The 25,048-nt window shown below is 35.5% G+C and overlaps 1 protein-coding gene across 2 annotated transcripts in view; it reads right to left on the bottom strand.

The window, feature by feature from the left end:
* fstl4 (follistatin-like 4) overlaps nucleotides 1-25,048 on the bottom strand; it is a 175,918-nt gene that overhangs the window by 9,588 nt on the left and 141,282 nt on the right. Inside the window, exons 7-12 of one of the 2 annotated variants that reach the window (XM_015349418.2) lie at nucleotides 17,533-17,699; nucleotides 13,152-13,272; nucleotides 10,720-10,881; nucleotides 4,341-4,475; nucleotides 2,845-2,871; nucleotides 1,361-1,479 (exon numbers count right to left, since the gene is read on the bottom strand). In XM_015349418.2, the coding sequence (XP_015204904.2) occupies nucleotides 1,361-1,479; nucleotides 2,845-2,871; nucleotides 4,341-4,475; nucleotides 10,720-10,881; nucleotides 13,152-13,272; nucleotides 17,533-17,699 (731 nt within the window). The remainder of the gene's footprint in view (nucleotides 1-1,360; nucleotides 1,480-2,844; nucleotides 2,872-4,340; nucleotides 4,476-10,719; nucleotides 10,882-13,151; nucleotides 13,273-17,532; nucleotides 17,700-25,048) is intronic. The other variant, XM_015349419.2, reaches the window with a different exon arrangement.

Raw genomic sequence — 25,048 nt, 5'->3', positions numbered from 1 at the left:
ATAAAACTATGTAGAAAAAATAAACATATTAGCTACTTAACCTAATAAAGACAATTAATATCCATAGTGTTGAATACTGAAAAGCAAACGTTGTACAGAACCTAAACCATAGTAGCTACCCGAAAAAAAACAAATAATAGCTGATTTGTTTTGAGTATTAAACATTTGTATTTCTTACAATCCGTAATAAAGTAGTCATAGGCCTCTTCACTGGTCTTCTAACTGTGATATTTCCTGAAGTTCACAATCCATTATATTATTATTGTTATTATAAGATGTTAAGCTGCATTGTGAGATGTGTATTTTAAGCAGAGGCTTAGGGCTTAACTTCATGCTGAAACTTTTGTATTCTTGTAGGTATTCTTTGTTATGCTCCATTCTATTTCTTGATCAATCAGTTCTGTAACTGATAAAGCAAAATGAATTAATGTGCCAAGCAACATATCTTCAGGTCCTGCATTCAAGCATGGGTGCCAAGGTTTGTCAGCCCTTATTAAAGTAGTATGGGGGTACTGGAATACTGTTGGGAGAAATGACAATGACACATGGAGGTTAGTGAATGATGCAGCAGTGGCTAGTCTTTAGTGATTACAGAATCTCTTCAAATACTCATCTTGTACTGTCATTTATGGTAATTGATTCTGTTCACCCTGAATCCCCCTCTGCTATTTCTTTCATCAAGTTAAGTACATTCATATTTGGTCAGCTGTTCCTTTTGCTGCTCTTCGGGGAGTCAGTCTTTCAGAACCAAGAGGAATGCATCATTCTTACACTCAGTTCAATAACCTTCAAATTAATGTTTTAATAAAATTCTACTGTGGCATCCCTCTAATCACCTCTAAGAAAAATGAAAGCTTTACATGCTTTCCTATACCATTTTGTACTATAAATACAATATATGGTACTTGCTTCATCGGCACTGATGCCACTTGGACATGTACTGTACTTGAATCCTATAGTATTTTGGTATGTTTGTTAATCATTTAACAAAAATACAATACCAAAAGACTACGATCTAGGGATGAGACTAGAGCCCACAGATTCATGTCTTTGAATGAACAATAGGAGAATAGTACTTCTCTTACCATCCACTGAGACTTCTTTTAGAAAATCAATTTATTACAAATGCCGTAATTTTAACATTCAGCACCTAACTCTTCAAAAGATGTAAAATGGCTTTAAGATGGCTTCACGTACAAAACATAACTTCTCGATTGTACAGACATTATGTTTTAAGATGTGAAAAGATCTCCCACAAAGATAAGTTAATTACCACCTTTTTGTTATGTGTAACATTGTTTTCACATACACATATGAAAAGCACAGTTTACACCCCCTGCATGTGTATTGTATGACTTACATAACTTGCAACAATCCTTTCTGTTGGTTTTATGTTTCTTCGAATTTCACATTCATTTGGTTGAAGGATTGTGATTCCGTCATCAGAGAAAATATAAAACATATTCCCCACACTTAATCCTTAAAAAAAAAAGAATATAATTCTTTAGCAAAAATATTGAAACACAATATTTACCAAGAATACAGTATCCAAGCAGATTTTATACCTGCCAACTTTTTCAAGTTTGTTTCACCATTGGGCTGTTTTGTTGAATTTAGCAGGTGATACCAAACATTAAATATTTGTTTTTCAAACTTGTTAACTACCTTAAACTTCAACCCATTTAGTTTTTTTTAATCTTAATCAAATAATAAACAGTTTTAAATATGACAGCTGATAATTAAAGTTATGTTCCTACAGAAGAAAACAGAAAATTAGTATTACTACAGATAAAGAATGTTTATCAGAATGGACATACAGTGGGTTTTGTCACTCTTTGTGAGCAGCAAAAACCATTAAATATTGATGAGATGTTTTTTTTAATCAAATTTGTTTTAGGAGTAGAGTTGTGTTTGACAAAAAACATAAAATGTTCAAAATGTAAAAGTGTATTGTAATAACACAAAAACAAAGAACAGCCCAGTTTTGAATAAAAGACCATCTACAAGATTATAATTCCATGGTTGTAGAATGTAAACAATGAGCTTTAAGAACTGATAATCCCAATTGTAGTTCATATAACTACCCTACAGTTCTAGTCTGGTCATAGTTGGAGAAAAAGTTTGCAAGTATTTGTTCTGGCAAAACATATATCAATTCTACAACATTATTGTTGCTAGAAATGTGAAATATTGAGGCTAATTTTTTCCAACTGGGTTTTGTATTTATGTCTTTTAAAACAAACTATACTGTATATACTGTAACATTTGTTTCCACTACAAAGTCTTTTCTTAAAGACTACATCATGCATGCAATTAGCACTAAATTAATTTATCAAGCACTCACACTACTGTATTATATATTATATAGGGAAAAACTATAAGTGGATTTAGGGCACTGTACTGTAACAAAACAGTTTTCAGCTTTCAAAAAAGTGCACTCACAAGAATGTATGTGTTTACTACCCTGCCTAAATTCTGTCTATGGCTCTCAGTACCCATATTTGGTATTGCTTAACAAAATAATTTATTAAAATATATATACTTGTGCTGTATAGATATATATACTATAAAGCTTTGGTTTTTTTTCTCAAAGCTGAAAACACATTTTTGTGACAGCACTTGACCTTGGATAATACAGTATGTAGACTTTAATAAATGTACATTCTAAATCAACTGTTTCAGTTAGTACTGTACACCAAATATGTTTTTTTCTTTCACAATGTTAGCAGCTAAGCAGGGGATTAAGGTAATGAAAAATGAGTAACAATATAAAAACAACAAAAGAAAGCTTTTTACAGCAGACAGGCACAAACGATCACTACAACACAACAATTCCTTTAGTACCTTCCTCTCGCCACAGTATGTTTGCAACTGCAGCACCAGAATGCCAGAAAAAAAAAATAATACAGAAAAGAACAAGTCATTTTTTATAGAAAGGATTGCATTACTTTCTCATAAAAATATACACATATAGTTTTTGTAAAAAATGTGTATACTGCAAAATCCAATTTGATTACTTGTGATCTTTGACTGTCCAATTACTGACTTCCAATAGAGTACTGTACTGTCACAAGTCAAGTGTGAACAAAAATGCATTTTAGCTTTTATGCTAGATGGAGAGCTTAAATAAAGTCATTATATATTTTTAACAACATTCTTGTCTGTAGGGAACTAAATGTTAATATTTTTACTCTTTGAAGAAAGGAGGTATTGCAGCTATCTGGTATCAAATGCACTTAAGCATATTTATATATTTATATCAGGTGACCATCTTTTTACGTAAAATAATTACTTGTCAATGTGCTGATACAGTGATTGTTTGTATTGCTTTAGGTTCAGAAAGCTGTAACAAAACCATATAAAAGAACTTCCTCAAAACTATCTAGATAGGGAATTGCTCAATGTTGTGTCCCTCAGCCATTGAAACAACAGACTTTGTTAGAACTGCTATATAAATGGACAAGTAATAGGTTTATTCCATGCTGAAAAGAGAAGAAAGAAAACACAGCCTCCACAGCTGAAACATTGTGTTTTCTTTCTTCTCTTTTCAGCATGTAATAAACCTATTACTTGTTCCATTGCAGCCTACACATGCTGACGCAGCTACCCACCTGAACTACTGCTATATAAATTACTTTAAGCTGACTAAATAAATGGTAATAACAGGTATTGGGATACCTGAGCAACACTGTAATTACATTGTAAATTAATTCTCATTCTGAGTGACTGAGTGACTGTTAAATCTCCAATTCAAGCAATATATTTTCTTCTACATGGTGTTAATCTAGACTTCACAGAATAGAGGTCTGCTTCTCCCCTGAGATGTAGACAGTCTTCTTTATCATCCAGTCTTCAAATGTGACTACTGTAAGGAAAAGCCTGATTTGAAAAGATACTTGTTTGTTTCATTGATACAGAGAGGTATTGTCTATAAATGTGTTTTCAGTGCTATACAATTCTGGTTCTTTGGATCGACCAATGAAGACGTCTCTGGGAGTAAAACTTAATTCTCTAAACACAATCAGAAATTCTATGTGTGTGTCGAATCTCAGTTTCCACAGAACCAGTTCAATAAATGTAATTTCTGAAATGATAAACCATGAGGCAAATAGTTCATGTTTCATGAAATTTCTCAAAAAGCTTTGCAACCTCATTTGACAGCTTTTGTGTGATATAATTAAAATATCAAAACAGTTAATCTTCCTAAAATACTACTGAAAGATCATTGAAACAATATGAGGGGAGGGGCACTGAAGGATGTACACAATGAACAAAAAGGAGTAGAGGAAGTGTAAAATGTGGGACTGGGAAGAGTTCAGCAGAGCGATTCTTTTACTTACGAGTCTTCCTGGCAGAATCTTCCACGAATAGTGAAGAGATGTCCTCATCCACACCCACATCGTTCTTCGCAATGCAGGTGTAGGCACCTGTGTCTTCGTAACGCACGCTGCTGATATGGAGCTCGCTGCCATTTGCTGCAAGAGTGAGGAAAAAGACCTCCTAAAAACCCGTAGGCTGTCTGGACGCTGTCATGGAAGAGAAAAACGTCAACCTCAGATGGCCTCTAAACTGCTCGGATAAAAAGATATATACATACCTACAGTATGTATATATCCTCAGTACTTGCAGCAGGATGGCACATCGACAGTGTCATAATACGCTCAGAGACCTTTTAGCTAATTCTGAAGTATGACAAGGGCTGCCTTGGAAGAGGCACAACAAACTAAAGCGAGCAGAATGGTATATTGGGCGTATCACACCCATAATGTAGTAGATTGGAAAATAAACGGACATCTCACATCTGCCATTGCTGATGAAGTCTCATTTGTCATTCTGACAACAGCAGCGGGTAAAACAGTGCAGGTGTCTGGTACCAGCCAGGCTGCTCCGAGGGCTCGTCATTATAGGAATGAGTGATCAGCAACACACACAGCATATAAATTGTAATATACTGTATACAGTATGGATAACCACACACTGTTACAAATAGCAACTTTGTGATGACCTCTGTACTGTATATAAAGAACTGAATGCAACTGTACAGTTATTTTACTGCTTCAGAAATGTACACATTAATTGTAATGACAAGCAGAATCTCGAGAAGAAACAAGGAGACAAACCATCTACACTGAATTCTTGCGTAAACTTTATTTTCATGTTTATTTCAGTGTAGAAAATAATGTAGCTCACTGGTAGTGGTACCAATTGGTAGTAACCAGTATCACAGAGAGTACTCAGGAGTCCTACCACTTTCCAAAGCACTTAGTAACCAGAAACAAGAATGAAGACCTTTACTGCCTCTTTTACCTCAACATGAGTGTAACATTATTAATAAATGTGATAGGAAACTAAAACTTACCTCTGCCTGCAGAAATGGTCCTATGAAATACAGTTTAATGTAAAAACAAACCTAAAAAACTTCACTAACATTGCTGTTTGCAACAATTCAAAGCTGCACAATGGAATCCAGTACATGAAAACTCATTTTGTCCTTTCTAGGTGTAATTTAATGTACTGTAGCCTTTCATTTCTTGGTTAATCTCTTTTTAAACCTGATTATACCACAATCATGCTCTTCAGCAGCATCCCATTTTTAGAGCTAACATGATTTTATAGACTGGGTCAAAGGTCATATATCAGCCACTGGAACAGTATATAGATTATATCTCTCTCTCTTTGCAGGACCCTTCATTTTCTTTTCTCTTTCTCCCTCGTTGAAGCCTCCTCTCGTTTGAGCTCCTTCTAACCCCAAAAAAGTGTTTCTTGATGGCAGCAACTAAATGTCCTTTCCCTATAAATCTCTACTGGTAGACCGTTCATACATCTCATGAGTCACAGCTCTTCAATCAAATGGCTGAAGCAGGAAATAGATCTAAATCTAAATGGATCTATATCCTATATTAAACTATATCCTCTTTTTTAATTGATCACTAATCCTGAATGTTATTAATATGCCTGTAACACATGCTCATCTTTCTAAGACGAAGAATTCATTGTGAGCTCCACCACAGAATCAAGCTTTCACTTTGCTTTTGTCAGATGATGCATCAAGTCTCTAATTATTTCCAATAAATAAAAGGTAAAATAAAATAATAGCAGTACAAAATTTGCTATTTATCCAACAAAATAATATACTGTAATTGTACTCTACAAATTTAAATATACACACTACTAAAGATAACAGAAAACAGACAAACTGTTATGCTTTCAAACTTTGTAATGATCATTTAAATGATATTTAATTAGGAATCATTGTTGTGTGTAGTATGTAACACATTGGCCAAAAATTCTGGATTTAAAGCTTCACTATGTTGTTGTTGTATACAGTGTTATAATCTAAGCAAGATACTGAACTAGACATTTTTAAATGCGCATAAGCCCACATTTACTCATCTTTAATTGCTATGTAACGAGTGACTTAATTATGTAAAGTAACTATCCTAAGTGAGTATGAAAGGGGTAGAAACATATGCAAAGCAGTTTTTCTCTTTAATGTGTGTGGTTGCTAATGTCCCAGACTTTACAGCACCACATGTAACATATTGTATAACTTCTTTTGGTTTTTTGAAATGTTTGACACAAGTCACAAGTCCCAAAGAAAAATATCTACCAGTCATTTATAGCATGTTAACTGTTCTGTTGCGATTTGGAGAAAAGCATGTAATTAAAAATCCACTAATTAGACATTTTTATTATTTCATACTTTAAAAAAGAAATAATTATAGTACCAACAAGGGGAGATGCTTTTGAATGTGGTATATAATGTATATAACATCATTGTGTAACCATGATGGTGGTTATTCTAAAGTGTTTTTTGTCAGATACTGATTTTCCTGAGAGGCAAATAGTGAAAGTTTTTAGTAAATGAGATCCTGGCAGGAGTCACCTGAACATTTTTAATTTAATACTCCAGATGCTACATCTACAGTACAATACATAACGCTTATTACAGATCCTGCTACCCAGTGGGAAACAAACTGATAGTCTAGTTTATTTTTGTGTACAACAACCAGAGAGTTCTTTGTGCTATATCTGCTCAGTGATTATTAATAGATTAAAGAAAATTTGTGGTGATATTGTTGTTTTAGAATTCTTTAGCATAAAAACCTACACTTGCAAAGGCCTTATATAAACTGTATATAAAAAAAGATTTTTACTGGCATTACTGAAACGTGCAGAAGTTCAAACTTTCTCCTACATCAAGGCAATTATGTGATTTTCAGTTTCAATTACAGTAGATGGATTTTTTGGGGGCTAAGATACAGGGTGAATCTGTAATTCACTCTGTTCACATACATAAATCCATGATTCATAAATTCTTTACAAAACTTAATACTTGATGGTACTTGATCAAACTTAAAGAATGGAATAGAACCATGAAATGACACTACTGGTCTACTGATCTCATGAAATACTGCAAGGTGGTTAGGTGCTAAACATTTAATGATAAGCTTGCAGTTAATCCTAGTAGAGCTAATTTGCTTACATATTATTAAGATTTATTAATGTTCTGTTGATTTAATATACAACAGAACCCCTAAATTAGTGTTATCAATTTACAAACATTTCTCTCACTATTACATGTTATAAACATTTTACAGGAATAGTAATGTGTCTTATTATACTGGTACTGTTATACCTGAGTACTTTTTATGACTGACTATGTGACTGTTTTATTTTTGTTTGTTTTTTTAGCCATATAACTCTGCAACTCACAACTGGCAACCCACTGAAGCTAAACAGGTGTGAGCCTGGTCAGTACCTGGATGGGAAACCTCCTGGGAAAAACTAAGGTTGCTGCTGGAAGAAGTGTTAGTGGGGCCAGCAGGGGGTGCTCACCCTTTGGTCCACATGGATCCTAATGAACCAGTATAGTGACAAGGACACAATACTGTAAATAGGTGCTGTCCTTCAGATAAGACATAAAACCAAGGACCTGACTCTCTGTGGTCATTAAAAATCCCAGGGCATTTCTTGAAAAGAATAGGGGTAGCCAAATTTCCCGTTGGCCCTTACCAATCATGGCCTCCTAATTATCCCCATCTATGAATTTTGCTTTATTACTCTGCTCTCTTCCCCACTGATAGCTGATGGGTGGTGAGCGTTCTGGCGCACGATGGCTGCCGTTGCATCATCCAGGTGGATGCTGCACATTGTTGGTGGTAGAGGGGAGTCCCCATTACCTGTAAAGCGCTTTGACTGGGGGGTCCAGAAAAGCACTATATAAGTGTAAACAATTATTATTATTTATTACATCATAATAATAATCATAATAATGCATCATAATAGTTTTACTATTTCTGGGGATTCATTGACTATTTCTTTACTCCTATTCTGGGAAAATGCTTTTAAGAAGTAATAATAATAATAATTATAATTGCTTACACTTATATAGTGCTTTTCTGGACACTCCACTCAAAGCGCTTTACAGGTAATGGGGACTCCCCTCCACCACCACCAATGTGCAGCATCCACACGGATGATGCGACGGCAGCCATAGTGCGCCAGAACGCTCACCACACATCAGCTATCAGTGGGGAGGAGAGCAGAGTAAATTAGCCAATTCATAGAGGGGGATTATTAGGAGGCCGTGATTGATAAGGGCTAATGGGAAATTTGGCCAGGACGCCGGGGTTACACCCCTACTGTTTTCGAGAAACGCCCTGGGATTTTTAATGACCACAGAGAGTCAGGACTTCGGTTTTACGTCTCATCTGAAGGACGGCGCCTGTTTACAGTATAGTGTCCCCGTCACTATACTGGGGCATTAGGACCCACATGGACCACATGGTGAGCGTCACTGAGAGAAAAGGAGTGGTATTAATTACAGAGGACCTTCAGATGAAAGGGTTGCAAAAAACCATCTGACTAGCACTGCTTTTGTTTAATTCCTACCCTGTTGTAATCAAAACACCTTTCAAATTCCTGTATTAAAATATTGCAAAATGTTTTGTAGTTCAAAACTCATTGTGAAGAATTATTATTATTCCTTCATTATGATTAGATTTGCATTAACTTACAGTCCAATTGGGCTAGCCACAATCTTTGTTTAGTTGAGACACTTTACTGGTCAACCCTTTGTTGTTTTAAAAAATGCATTTAATTCTAAAAATCTGTCCCTGTTCTTCATTTAGAGGACCCAAACTCAAAATACTAAGTCTTGGGAAAAATCCTGCACATAGTACTTTTCAAATAAAAAAAAATATTGGAAGAAAAAATAATTTCTACAATGATGCCATAATATTTGAAATGTTTACAAGAATCATCTGTGTCGAGTGTTTGCATTAGAAATAGAAAAATATATTTCCCCCTCTCAATACATTTAGTCATTAATAATAGATAAAGCCAGGAAAATAATAACATGGTACAGTATATAGATGCACTTACAATATTGATCTTAATAATCCTCACCATGCAACTCTATCACACTTACTGTACACACATTGAAGACAGCCTGTTACTGAATGGGTGATGACCTACAGTGAGGTAATAAGAGCCTTATAGTCACAATGGAAGAAATCTTGGAATTTCTTCCTGAACACACAGCTCACTTTACAATCATAGAAATAGAACTTATTTCACTTTTACAAGTTAGGATCAAATAACAACATATTGCTCTATTGTCAACAAACCTTGTTTTAGCAGCAAAGTAGTTTGCACCATATGTTTTCTTTCTTCTGCACAATGTTTTTGGTTGCAAAACCAAACAAAACAGAAGGATTGTGCACCAAATGCATATAAATAAATACAACACTTGACAGATCTTGGTCATCCTGTAATTGAATTTTCCAATGAATGATTAAGGAATGTAAAAGAAACTCAGCAGCATGCACAGAACAATACATACAAAAGTGTTACTATGTGTTGTATGTACTAAAGTAAGTAAATCTGTTCTTTTCTAGTCCTGGGCGGCCAGTACAGGCTTTGTAGGCCACTTTAAAGCAGCAATAATAATAATAATAATAATAATAATAATAATAATAATAATAATAATAATAATAATAAATAAATAATTAAAAATTCCTTACACTTATATAGTACTTTTCTGGACACTCCACTCAAAGCACTTTACAGGTAATGGGGACTCCCCTTCACCACCGCCAATGTGTAGTCCCCACCTGGATGATGCGACGGCAGCCTCTTGCACGCAGTACTCTCACCACACACCAGCTAACAGTGGGGAGTGATGAAGCCAATGCATAGATGGGAATTATTAGGAGGCCATGATTGGTAAAGCCCAATGGGAAATTTGGCCAGGTGTTTTCGAGAAACACCCTGGGATTTTTAATGACCACAGAGAGTCAGGACCTCGGTTTTATGTCTCATTCGAAGGGCAGCACTATAGCTTCTCCTTCACTATGCTGGGGCATTAGGACCCACATCGACTGCAGGGTGAGCATTAACACCTCTTTCTGTCTCAACGTTAGTTTTTTTTTTTTCAGGAGGTCTCTTATCCAGGTATTGGCCAGGCTCACACCTGCTTTAGCCTCAGTGGATTGCCAATTGTGAGTGGCAGAGTGATATGGCTGATGGCTGGCAAAATAGCACCTAAAATGCTAGAAGAAGTTGTTAAAGTGGTCCAGTTAAGCCAGTAACCAGCTGGATTTTCTCATTCATTGCTGGGTTAAGAGCTAAGCTGAGTCCCTCCAGGGCCAGGACTGGACAGCTCTGTTTCTTAGACATTCCATATCATACCATTTAATCTGAGGCCTAACTTACCTATCAGTGAAAGTTGCTTCGATAGCTTTGGCAGTATATCCATTCCATTCTTGAGCCATACAATTTTGGGATTGGGAATGCCGTCAGCATGACACTTCAAGCTGGCTGACACTCCTGGTTCTTGTGCCTGTGTCTCTGGGTACACCAAGATCACTGGTGGAACTAAGCAGAAACAATGAGGGGTTTTTAATCAACTGCATTTTTTTTGTATATCAAATAAAAGCAAAAACAAATTGACTATTAAAACGCAAAATGTCATTATTATCTAAACACTGTATGTAATAAAACTGTAATTACATGCAATAACAATGTTAAGCAAATGCACTTTTAAAAATTAATTATCAAATATGTTTATTACAATTAAATTCATTTTAATATTTATAAAAAGCTGTGACTGTTGCACATAGATGTTGTAGAATGCTACTGATTTAGCAGTTTCTGATTCAGTTCAGAAAGTCATTTGGATCTGCTAATTTGTTAATCTCACTCATTGAAATACATATTATTTATATTATTCAGAGTTATAACCGTATTGTTAATATTTTTAACTATTCAGAGGACATATCCTTCTGTTCATTTAGGCTTTTGTTCTGAAACTTAAGGGCAAAGTGTTCCAATATGATTGCTCTTAATTTTCAATTAGACTAAAATCCTATGCAACAAAAGAGAACAATCGTATCTTTTGTCCCTGATTAATTGAAAAATATTTTCTGCCTTCTTGTTTTACATTCCTATCATTCAGCAAGAAAATAAAGCAAAGAAATAGTGATTATTATCATTGTTAATATATGCTAGAATATTTCTGTTAATCATGAATTTGTGCAAAAGTACTATGCAGAAAGATTTCTAAAGTAATGTGCTACAAAAACTGTGGCGAGCTTTTCTCCCTTGGCACTACTTATTGGATGTGGTTTAAATAATTTTTCATGGCTGAATAATAATTAATAAAATAAAATAATAAGGAATAAACTTGGACTTCTTGTATCAGATTTTGTGGTGCAATAAAGCTTTGTAGTAAAACAGATTTGGAGTTAAATTAGAAGGTATCAGGTCTAACCTACCATAAATGTATTTGAGGCATCTGTCAAATTAAATTCTGCAATGTTTTTGTATATGCCAAATAGAAAAGTACTTTAGGGATACTTTATGACTGGTCCAATTGGGTTAAAAGATTTGAAACGTGTTCATTTTTTAAATAGTATGTTCATTTTAGAAACATCAGTGGGTGTTCTGAATGCGTCATGAATTCAGATATGAATTTGATTTGCTTAATCTTTTTAAAATGGTTATACATTCTCTTTGTATCAATAATAAAACATAAAGAATAAAAATAAGCAATGAGCAACTATGAGCCACTACACAAAATGTTCAGTATGTTTGCTCACAGAGACTGCTTCTAGTTCATAAGACTTAAAATACATACTGTGCCTGTAAAGAGCGATCAGTATGGATATTAGCAGTTTCGGTTTGGGTGTGAATTTTGAATGCATAAAGATCATATTTGTGAAGAGCAATCCATTCAATAATTACAGGATGATCATCTAAAGGATGAACCTTGAGTATGAGATGAACAAATAAGAGATTAGATCTTTCCTAATGAATGGCAACAAAACATCAAAGCAACAAATTGTAATAATTGCTTACACTTTCTGGACACTCCACTCAAAGAGCTTTACAGGTAATGGGGACTCCCCTCCACCACCACAACCACTAATGTGCAGCATCCACTTGGATGATGCGACAGCAGCCATAGTGCACCAGAACGCTTACCACACATCAGCTATCAGTGGGGAGGAGAGCAGAGTAATTAAGCCAATTCATAGATGGGGATTATTAGGAGGCCATGATTGGTAAGGGCCAATGGGAAATTTGGCCAGCACACCGGGGTTACACCCCTTCTCTTTTTGAGAAACACCTTGGGATTTTTAATGACCACAGAGAGTCAGGACCTCCGTTTTATGTCTTATCTGAAGGACAGCGCCTGTTTACAGTATAGTGTCCCTGTCACTATACTGGGACATTAGGACCCACACAGACCACAGGATGAGCACCCCCTGCTGGCCTCATAACACTCTTCCAGCAGCAACTTTAGTTTTTCCCAGGAGGTCTCCCATCCAGGTACTGACCAGGCTCACACCTACTTAGCTTTAGTGGGTTGGTAGTTGTGAGTTGCAGAGTGATATGCTGAAAGCGTACTGCTTTTAATATTTTTCAAAACACTGCCTACATCTTGCAATCCCCTGTTTAGAATTTGATACAAAAATATAACCATTCAGTATTAGAAATTGCTCAGTCTAAATACATTTGTTTGTCCTTGTATTGCCAATGCAATCTGGCAGATACACATTTCACGTCTGATTTCAAATCTGATGAAATATCACATGCTTTAAATTAACATTTAATGAAGACTGCTATGTATGCCATTTACTAACCATTCACCTGCAGGACATGTGTCTGGTAGAGATCTTCATAGCCATATGCATGACAGGTGTAATTACCCATGTGTATAGTTGTCACCTTTGTAATATAAAGTGAGCCGTCATCTCCGAAGTCCTAATTGAGGAGAAAAAAACAGCAGGGAGTTGGGGCAGAAAATGTATCACCACAAGCTATGCAACAAAGATCGGACAGGGATTTTTCAACAATATTTCCATGCTCATACTCAGCTGGATAAATAGAAATGGTTAAGAATAAAACGCATTAGCATGATAAATGAAGCATGTTTCAGTTTTCAGAATGCATAACTCATCTGGGATTTTAACCATGGTTTAAAAGGATTAGAAATTAGATTGTTTTCATTGGAATATGTGGGAGTACTGTATGTACGTGTGAGAAGCACTTTGACACCAAAGACCCTTATTGCAACAGCCTCGAGAGACCTTAGGGCCTGCATCATTTTTCAAACCAACACTTTCATGCTAAATTATCACCGTATGCATAAGTATTTAAATAATAATCAAGCATATAAATGGCAGTGCTTTGAGATACTGCAGTAGTGGCATAATTTGAAGAAACCGATCTCCAAGCAAAATAAGTCCAAATCTCATATTAGTGAAAACCTATTAGTGAAAAGGGGTCAAATGTAAAGACATTTTAATGAAGGACCAGACCACTGAAGTGCATAGCACAAGTAAAAGCTAGTGAGTAAAATATCAACCAGCCTCTGTGCCCATGTGAACTGACCTAATATCTCCTGGGCATTGTTTGTGAAGAAAATTAAAACTGTATATTTTCAGCATATAATATAATTAAGGGAGAGAAGCCTTGTTACCAATTCCATTTCAGACAATTCCATTTTGAATTGTATGTGCCCTATCACTGTGAAAAGTATTACTATTACTAAGTATTAGTAAGTATTAAAGTATAATAAGACATACACAGTATATACACTTTGATTCTCTGGTCAAAAATAGCTATACTCTATGGAAGAGCCCTAATAAAGTCAAAACAACTATTTTTGGCTACTTGACATCTGTATGCAAAAAAATAAGTAAATTAGGAATCAGAAGTCCATTTAGATTGTTCTTTTTCTTGCTTGCCACACTGTGAAACATTGAGAGGTAATACATATTAATTTCCATAATTAATAACTATTGTTAGTGTCCGTAATTCACACTGTATATATCTGTTATTTTCAATAATTGTTTAGTTTTTTAGGCCAAAGTCCAGCCCATCAATTAATGGCAGGATACACCCTAGATGGGAATGCCGTCCATCAATGGCACATGTACAGCATGCACTTAAAGTACATATGCGATAGTTTAGAAATACCAGTTAGCCAAGATTCTCAGAAAAAAAACTACAGCCCAAAATAATATGCAGACTCCGCAGATAAGGTGTCCCAGGCCACAAACAAATAAAGGATCCATCTGTTTCCCTAACATTTCATCCAATTCAGGGTTGTGGGAAGGCTGGAGCCTATTACTGGCAAGCAACAGGCGCAAAGCAGAGTACATCCTGCACAGGACACCAGTCCATCACAGGGCCCACACAGACTCACACAAACATCAGGGCTAATTTTCCCAGAAGCCAATTAACCTACCAGTATATGTTTGGACTGTGAGGAGAAACCAAGCACCCAGAGGAAACCCACACAAACATAAGGAGAAAAAACTCCACGCAGATAGGACCCCAGCACTGCAAGACAACAATGCTAACCACTGCGCTACCATGCCCCCATCGCCCCATATCAATTTATCTAACATTTATTAATAAATTACATAATTCTGTAACATGTCACTTTATGAGTACATATAAATCAAATAATTTAATTGTGTCATGTTTATCTATTCAGTGTTTTATCCAACCAATTCCTCCTCCTAAAATTTCAAAATTTATAAATCACAGTGGGAGTTTCTCATTAAAACATTTTTAATTGAATAAACTGAAACACCAAGACATTGTCCAGAGGCCACTTCCCTAAACACTTTAATAATTACTCCCTGCCACTTTTATTTTTGAAAAACAAACCTTTTAAGTTTCTATTTTAATGCAAAACCATATTTTCCTTTTATCTTTTGTAATGAGATAAAGATAAAGCAGCTGTGTTTTTAGAGGAACAATCATTGTAAGATGTTTGAAGTTTCTGCTTAATGCATTTCTCAAGCCAGAAACAAACTAGTATATCAAATTCCCAACGGACATGTTAATTAAAGTATGTTTTATATATTACAATTGTTTTTTAATGGTGGCAATGCATTATTCATCTTACTTGTGAATTATTTGATCCTGATAATCAACCCTTTGATCTGTTTTATTTTGGTTCTTTAAGTACCTGGTAAAAATATGCACTGAAAATGAAACAGACACATTTTCTTTTGTTTCCTAAAGTGCTATCTTTACTGAGTGCAATCAAGCCTGGGGAACAAATCCTCTCTTTGAAAACATGACTCAATTACATCAAAAAAGCATTCAATATGGAAAATGTACCAATTCAACTAGACTAATAGTGTTCAATAGAGTTCTGGTTCCAGACTGGGCAAACTGCCACTTCTGGTATTTACTTTCTGGGGATACATTGCCCATCACACAAAATACTGTGCCTCATAGGACATAATTTCTGTTATAGCAAATGTATGAGTTAGTAATTGATTTTTAAAATTGCACAAATTGTGTACAGCTGTAATGTAAAAAATACCTCAAGCTACAGTTACCTTAATATACTGTACAAAAAATGAATCTATAAATGCAAGATATATACACCACATTTATACATTAGAAATCCTTATTTAGTTAATACTAGGATTTAACTGGCATCTCAAAACAGAAACCTTTGAGAGTTTTGACTTAGAAGGACCCCCTTTGTAAGTTGTAAATGCACACTGAGATGAAACCAATGTACCATAGATGGATTTCAGGTGTTCTTTCCATTTATTTTCAATTGTGCAAGGTGATTTTTTTTTCCATGTGCATCAATTAATGTGTAAATAGAGTAATCATCAGTAGGACAAACAGCCCCAGAAAGCAAACCATGCATGTCAGCTAAACATAGATATAACTTACATTATCCGACAGTTCCACAACTGCACACAGTGCTTGTTAACACTTACACTGTGTATGTCCTAGAACAGCTACTTTTGAGAAAGCTTTGATGAAACGCCATTTTTATGTCATCAATGAAAAACTGCTTAGGAAAGAGAATAATCATTGCGCACTTAATACAGACTGCCCTTTTTGTTTCTTTGTATTCTTTCTAATGAAAAGAGAGAAAAATATTACTCTTGCTTCTGAAAAGCATTGCTGTCATCAGGATATGATCGCTCTGCAGTGCCATTCATAATGTCTATTAATGTCATTGACCCCCTGAAAATTTAAATTGTATTCCTCCAGAGGACTATGTACAGTATTTTTAGATTTGAGGGAGAAAAAGAATCTTCAGAAAAACAATTAGATTGGTTTGGTTACTTGTTCTATCATGTTATTTAGTAATTTCAACTTCTGTTAAAAAGGTACAACTTGCTTAATATGTACACAGTATGTATATCTGAGCCAATAGTGTTTCTCGCCTAACACAGCTTACTAATTAACTAACTAGCTTGCAAATAGTATTAATAGTTTAAATGTTTTACTATTTTAAAAGATTTCATGATATTTAGTTTCATGCCAATCTATCACCTTCCCTGCCTCTTTCATTGGCTAAAAATTCGTAAGATACACAGTGATCTTAAACAAGAAATATTATTGATTCAGTCCCACTATTTCACACAAAGCATGGATGCTTACAGCCAACATGAATGAAAATAAACTAAACAGCAAGGCATTTCATCAAACAGGTTATACCAGGGATCCTCTGCATTACTTAAATATGTCACAATAAAGGGATACATATGTTTAGTTATGATACACAACATTAGAGGAGCTGAAAATGGATTTTTAACAAAATCCCCTTAACTTTGCATGAGGAGTAAGGTTTTCATGCCCCAGTTACTTCTAGAGAATGAATCTACTGTTTTTACACATGGCATAATAAAATAAATGTATGTAGATAAAATCAGAGAAAAGTTTGCCGTGGCACATCTTTATTTGGCTATTGTTGTGTTGCAAGTGTTGATGAGCTGCAAAAATCTGAGCGGTACAAGTACTGCACATATGGCACATACTGTATAGTCAGGACAAAAAAAACATTATCAAAATGTCTTCAAAGAACTCTTGAGGGATCCTCTGCCTTAGTTTGGCTCAAATGTCAAAGCACTTGTCAAAGCACTTTTTTTAATCATTTGCTTATTCAAAAGTACTAAAAGAGTTGCATGTCTCCGATATACACTATAAAATCTAATAAGCAAAGTAAAAATAATCATCAGAAAAAATACCTACATTAATATCTTCTAAATCCAAAAAGTTCAGTATAATTCCATTTCGCTTCCAGATGATTGGAGGCCTCAGTGTTCCTTGGATGGCACATGACAACACAGTGCTCAGTCCCACTGTTACTGTGGTGATGCTGACTTTCTGATCTTCAGGAAGACTCAGCTGAACAACCTCTGAAAAACAACAAGTTTTCAGGTGTGAATTTCACAGCTTTCTGCACTATAGCTGAATCATCTCCTCATTTTCTCAAAACTGATGGAAACAAATAGCAAGGGACAAGTAAGAGATGAGAATGTTCTTCAAATACAAAATAGTCATAAAAAATCATTTTAAGAATATCTGGCTTAACAAAAAGCTTTTGAGTTCATTGTATTTGTGTTCATGTTCCTTGTACTGTAATAATAATAATAAAAAACTTTATTTTATATAACACCTTTAAAGGTGGCTTCTCAAAGCCCTTTACAGGATGACAATAACAATAAATAAGAAGACTACAACAATAATAAGAAGATTTCACAAGATAGGACACAATTACAATTACAACAATACAACAATAACAATAGAGGAGACCGTGGAAGAAAAGCAGAGGGGTGAAGAATAGAACCAGTTAAGTAAAGGCTTTACTGAAGAAGAAGGTTTTGAGTCTGGATTTGAAGGAGTTTAGAGAAGGTGACTCTCTGATATCCTTGGGCAAAGAGTTCCAGAGTTTGGGGGCATAGCAGGAGAAGGCCCTGTCGCCAATACAATGTAGACGGGCTTGGGGAACAGTAAGGAGGGCAGAATTTGAAGAGCGGAGGTTGCGAGGTGGGGAGTAGGGCAATAAAAGTTCAGACAGGTATTGAGGTGCCAAGCCATGTAAAGCCTCACTATTACATGGCTTGGCACCTCAATATGTACTGTATATTCACTATCATGCAATTATAAAATGTATAGAGCACAATTACCAGGGTCTTTAAAAATAGTAAGAATATAAAATGTTACAAATGAGAGGAGACCAATTGACCTGCCATCTTAATGATCAAAGAATCCCATTAAAACATTTCTTAAAGAATCCTTTGAAGTCAGTTTCAACAACAGGGAGCTGGTGGCACATCTCATCATACTCTTTGTAAAGAAGTGGCTCTTGTTTTCTGTCATGATTGTTCCTAAGAGTAATTTTTACTTGTGTGCCTGGGTCCTGATTGATGCCAGTTTTGTAACATCACCCTCATTTGAGCAATGCTCTGCAGGATTATGAATACTGTACCTGAATCAATTCTCCACGATATGTATATGTCATCTTAATAAGAGGAACATTTAGATAATAATGTACCAATTTTCTGCACTTTACAGAAGTCTACTATCAGGCCTTATCATTATCCGTTGGGCTAAAGTACATGCATTATAAAAACCCAATGAAAAGAAGAGAGATGGTTAATATTAAGAATATAACTAGAATAATAAATAATCCTATTCTGTATATGATATGAATTTCAATGCAGGCACTATTCTACCTTTTTCATGACATAAAACATTTAGTTTATTTTATCTTTAAACCTTAAACTCCAATTAACAGTCTTTTATGGATCACCTAACAGCATTCATTATTCAATTCATTTAAAATGTATTCCATGAGAAATCTGAATTTTCTTAAAAAGTTAGAGGCTATCATTACATAAGGATTGCAGGTCTTGGCTCTTTCAATTGGCCTTATTAAACTGTATTGAACATCTTTTTTTTACAGCAATAATGCATATATGGGACTGAAACATGAAGTTAAATTCTACTTAAAATTAATGGAACATGTTAAAGTGAAGTTATTGCAGGTAATATTTACTGTGTTATTTTTTTTACCTTCCTAAGTTGAATTAGCAATAGTTCATCACTGCAAAAACTGTGATAGCAAAGGGAAGCATTGCTTATTTTAGTTTATCATTAAGATTTAGTACTCAGATATTTTTAGACATCTAATAAACCATAGCATGATTTATATGGCTAAGGGATCAACAGCAAAAATAAAAAATGAATCTTTCCTCTATCTTTAAATATCAGATCAGACAAATTTTTGATTAACAAATTCTTAAGGACTGGAAAATGATAAACATGTAATTACTCATTCTCGTTTGTCATACATTCCTTTTCAAATGTCACATTTTAATATTATAACAACAGGCACCGTATGTTGCTGCTATTGGAAATACTAGCAAAAGAACTGTGTCATTTTCTATTGAATAACTGAAAAAATGTAACTTTACAAATGATAATTATGCTTATGCATATACAGTATGTATATAACCCACACAGCCACATTCTTTTAACTCATCATCTAGCATAGAAATGAGTGACTTTTCACATAAAGATGGGGGTTCAAAGTGTCCTTTATTTTTCAGTGTAATGTTTAACAGTGTTCACACTTCCTAAACAATGTGTATAAAGAAAAAACTCATTTAATGTAAAACAAGGTTTTGAGACACTGAAACAACTCTGACAAAATGCTCTTAACATTTTTTTCCCGAATTCTTTTCCTCCACAGACTTAGGGTGTTTTTGTTTTTCAGCTATCGTTCACAATTGTGGTAATTAGAGCTTCAACAGAACACAAAGTCTCAACACAAAGGCTGTGAGCCGCCTCTGCCAACATTACATTACACTGTCACACACTACATTATACATTGCCCCAGTGAGAATTAAAAACAGTGGTGACCAATTAATCTAGAGCAGCCTATCTGTTGGCCATCTAACATCTGGATTTGTAGTCTAACAAGTACTGTCTGTGACTAAAGAAATACCACTGGTGACCCATTAAGGTTATAAAGGGTATAAAACAGTTTAACACCCTGGGCCCTTCTTTCTCTCTGTTCCACATTATTACTATATACACAGTGTAGGGGGCAGCATAATGTAATGGGTAAGTGTAGTCTCATCATTAGTGGGATATACAGGTACCGTAGGTTCAAGTCCCTGCAGTAGACCAGCTCTTGTACTTTGAGAGAGGTACTTTACCTCAGTTGCTCTAGACCACCCAGCTACATACATGGGGACTGGCATTGCAGGGGGTGATCCCTGTGATGGACTAGAATCCTGACCAGGGGGGAGGAAATACCATGTTCTCTGCTTTCTGTGTCACTTTAGGGAATCCAGAATAAGCACTGGTCTGATGAACTGATATTACTTTCCTGTATACAGTATATATAGTTTGCATACAGGTATATAATACATGCACCGATAATATACTGCATATTTGTAATTAATTTTTTTTCCTATGTAATGAGGGGCATGAATATATCTGGAGGCAATATATATTGCAGTGATCACTTGCTCAGACCAGGACTTGTGGGAGCCTGAGACTCTGGGGCTAGGTGTGTTATATGGCTTGTGATCTGTACTCATTGGTTGCTTCTTTATGGAAATACAGGCACTGTCATAGAGGGAGCCTTGATGTCCCACTCCTGCCAGAAGACATGCCTTGATTCATCTTTTATCACCATCCCCAAGAGGTGTCTATATAAGGAGTGGTGCTCCTGTGTGGGATCCCAGTAGGTGTAGAGTTCTTCCGCAGTGATCTGTATCACTCTGCACATTAGCAAGTGCTGTGTCACAGTACCCCCGTTTCTTTGTTTTCTTCTTGTTTTAACATTTCACGTCCAGCACTGCTAACTTATTTCACCCTGAAAACCCACTGAACCCTTTCGAATCATCTCCATACATTACCATCCATAGTCTGAAGACATTTTTGCAACTGCTGTAGATGTGTCCAAAATGTCTGATAATCTAAATATATTGCTTGTCATGTTTAGTATGATATTCCTCTCTTGCTGCTGTATGGTGTGCTTCAAGCCACAGGCAGTTTTTTTAATTCTACAATGTGGAAATCTATAATTGAGGTTAGGGACAGAGCTGTTTGAAATGGGTCTATGCAGAGCAAAACACATTGATTCGGCATGGCTGGAAGGCAGATTGCATACTAAATATAAGTTGTCACCACCATCCTCTTCTTGAAAGTTTATGACTGATATTAAATGTGTTCTGACTCCTACAGTACCAATTATCTGCAGACAGTCATAGTTTTCAATGTTAAAGATTGATAACCATGATAATTCTGTATGTGTCATTTCCTTGCATGACAAAAAGGAAAAAAGCCATTTCAGTTTTTTTTATTGTATCCAACAAATAACTAAGTGTCGAATCAATACCACAGTTCCAGCTGACAAAATGAATTTTATGTTCTTAGGAAGGGAACATACTGTGCACACATGAAAGGGATTGTAGCTTTAAGACCAGAGTTGAATCATTCCTCTTGAAATCATACTATTAAGTTTTTTTAACTTATAAAATAAAAGGCATTCTTTAAGAGAGTCTTAAAATGTGTGAGCGGTGTTTGTAATGCAAAATAATATAACAGATTTCAAGATTTTAAGTGAGGGAGACAAGTACTGTAAGTTAGTGTGATTTAATTTTAATAACACACATCCCATTCCCTTCATGGCAAATATTTTTAAAGTTATATTCCTATTGATTTGATATGGAAAACAACAGATACAGTCTACTTTATTTCCTTTGTTATCTTGAACAATATTATTGAGTCTTAGAAGCATGAGTGCTTGATCCTTGGTTTCCACGCCTTTCCTGTTCTTAGTGTTTTGACACTGGCAAGCAGAACTGTACATGACATTAGAGATGATTATTAGTTCTTCTTCCTAGGGCATAGCCCATTCTGACAAAGAATCAATGGAAAGATGCACTTACACAAGCCTGCCTACTCACCTTTTCTTCAGAAGTTCAGTGGCTGAACATCAATTGCTCACAAACTCACAGACCAGTTTGAATGGGATTCATCATGAAGAGTTGCCAAGCCATATTACACAACTAAATTCCAGACCACAGTCTTTTGAATTCTCTTAAAAAATGGGTGCCATTTTGAGCTCTTTTCAACCGCATAGTTGCAAAAAGCTCAGTGTTTCATGTACTGCATACAAGTGTGTGTTTTGCTACTGCTACTGAGATAACTAAGATTCAGATTTTTTTGGTCTTGATAAACTAGACTCCTGAGAAAAACAAAAAACAATTTTATACATGAACTGTATTCCCAGCCTTCATTACACAAGAACAAAGTGCTGGACATCAGCATGCATGGAGGATCATTATAGCAGTTCTTTACAAAAAAAAGGTAACATTCTGCTTTCAAAGATTCAGTTCTATTGACCCTCTAGACCTGTCTGCCAGATTGGAAGACTATGAAGTCCATATTAATGTCATGCACAAGAAGACAAGAACATGTTGACTTGTATTCTCAGACAGTTTTACAACCTTTTCCTCACTGATGGCACTCCAGGAACCATTCCCAGCAATAACTTTCCTAGGTGCTAGTCCTAATAAGGAACTACCTATCACTGGTTCTCATAAGAAAGGGAAACAGCTGAGTTTTACAATGCAACACTCTAAGGACTACACTTCTCTCAGTTTTGCCCATGCCCACTATGTATAAACTATATAATTATGAAATAAAAATAATTTCTAATGCCATATAAAGAGTATGTGACCATCCCACCATTATATTCAAGCACACTAATGTGGTATGAAGAGTTTTAGCAGGAGTTGATAAAAGCTTAGGGATTCCAAAACTCCCAAGCATTCACTTTCATCAGAGGCCACTCCAAAAATACACCAGTTTCAAATCAGTTTAGCATTTAGGGTTAAATAATAAATAATATTTAATACTGCAAAAACAAAATATGACTATTTAGATATTGCTACAATAATACATTATTTAAAATTGCACTGCAGAGAAATATATCCTCCATTTGCTTAATGAAGGCATTTCTCTTAATGAGCAGGAAAATGATTATTGTCTTAATCTTGGGAATAAATGTTTGGGACCCAAAGGTCAAGTCACACTATTTCACTGACTTCTTCTAGAACTCGATTAAATTGACTCTCATTTCTGAATGTTTATACCTTGTAAGACTTTCATGATACATTAATTTCCAGCCCATAGTCCAAAGGGATCATTTAAACATAAAACTGTCTTTTATATAACTAGTTTTAGATGATGACAGCAGACATTTGACATATTATCTGGGAGAAAAAGCTTGCTTTGCTCTTTGGGTCAGTTTCATCATGAAATCATCTCAATCATTTCTAACCACAGAATCTGGTAGCAATATGACTTCTAACCTGAACTCACCAGATCTCAGAAACAAGTTTGGGCTAGTCATTACACTGGAGACTACTACTGACAGTAGTGTTAGTGGTTGAACAGGTGGCTCTTTTCTCTCTGGAACAAAGCTTCCAAAACCAACACCCCTGTATGATGCCTAGGGACACTGTGCTGTAGAAAATGCCTTCCTTCTTTCTTATGAGATGTTACACCAAGGTCCTGTCTACCTGAAAGATACTAAAGATCACCTGTTCATAAGAGTAGTGGTGTAACCCCGGTTTCCTAACAAACCTCCTCTCTGGGCTTCTTCAGTCTGGACTTCATACAAGTCACCCTTAACTCAATAAGGGAATTTCTCACTTGCCCACCTTATGTGCTGTGTATTGGATCTGTTGACCTGTGCTGCACTTCAGTTAATTTCTAAATGCATGACATGTTAATACAAATGCAATTCATTGAAATGGGTATAGATAGCCAGGGGCTGCCTTTAGAGAGGACATTCAACGCTACATTGAGTACTAATAAGAAACATACATTCTATGTACACTCTTAAACATATCAAACATAGGGATATATTCAATGCAAAGAATTATTTTTATCAAGGCTTCTGGTGCTTAAACAAGGCTCACACCTGAAGAAGGCTCCATAACTGAAACTTTTGTTTTCTTCCTTATTTTTTCAGCATGGAATAAACCTATTACTTGTTTCTTTGCATGGTATAAAAAAGACAACTGGTCATTGAGGGCTGAGTTTAATACATAAAGAAGAGCATAGTACACTACGTCTTTTACATCCAGAGTCGGAAGAGTTTTATGTTTAAATGTTTGACTTTTGTCCTTGGTTCACTTTGGTGATCCTTAAGCTGCAATGAGGATTTGTTTTTTGCTGTACATTTGCATCTTAACAATTTGCATTTGAAGGTTTGGTGCTTACATCCGTGATCTAGGAGTCTGAAGGGAGCTAGATCTTGATTTTACATGGGTTGCTCTCTCATTGTAAATTTTCTATCCCAACCCAAGCTAGACAGATTTGCAACATTAAGCCCAGCACTTAAAGAGGACCCAGAGGGGCTGCCAATAGACATTGACTGCAAGGCTGCCCATGGATGTGCTTGCTTGAGCTTTCACCACTCACATTCCCTGTAGGTAATAGGGCATTGCACATTTGTTAAGAAGGAAGTAGCAGGCTTAAGGGAGATTAAGGAACTTAAAATTCAATTAGTAGATGTCCAGTTTGTGTACCGTTACATGTACTGTACAGAATACGCCTAATTATAACTTGTAATGCATGGCTTTACATCTTCCTAGCTGAAACAGTTTTTCCAGTTAGCACAACTGGGAGATAAAAATTAAACATTAATGGTGAAAAGAATGTTGTAGTTTTATAT

The sequence above is a fragment of the Lepisosteus oculatus genome, chromosome 11 (genome assembly GCF_040954835.1).
Source record: "Lepisosteus oculatus isolate fLepOcu1 chromosome 11, fLepOcu1.hap2, whole genome shotgun sequence".
Classification (NCBI taxonomy): domain Eukaryota; kingdom Metazoa; phylum Chordata; class Actinopteri; order Semionotiformes; family Lepisosteidae; genus Lepisosteus; species Lepisosteus oculatus.
The sequence above is the reverse complement of the archived record's forward strand: the minus strand, read 5'-3'. Positions and strand labels throughout refer to the sequence as shown.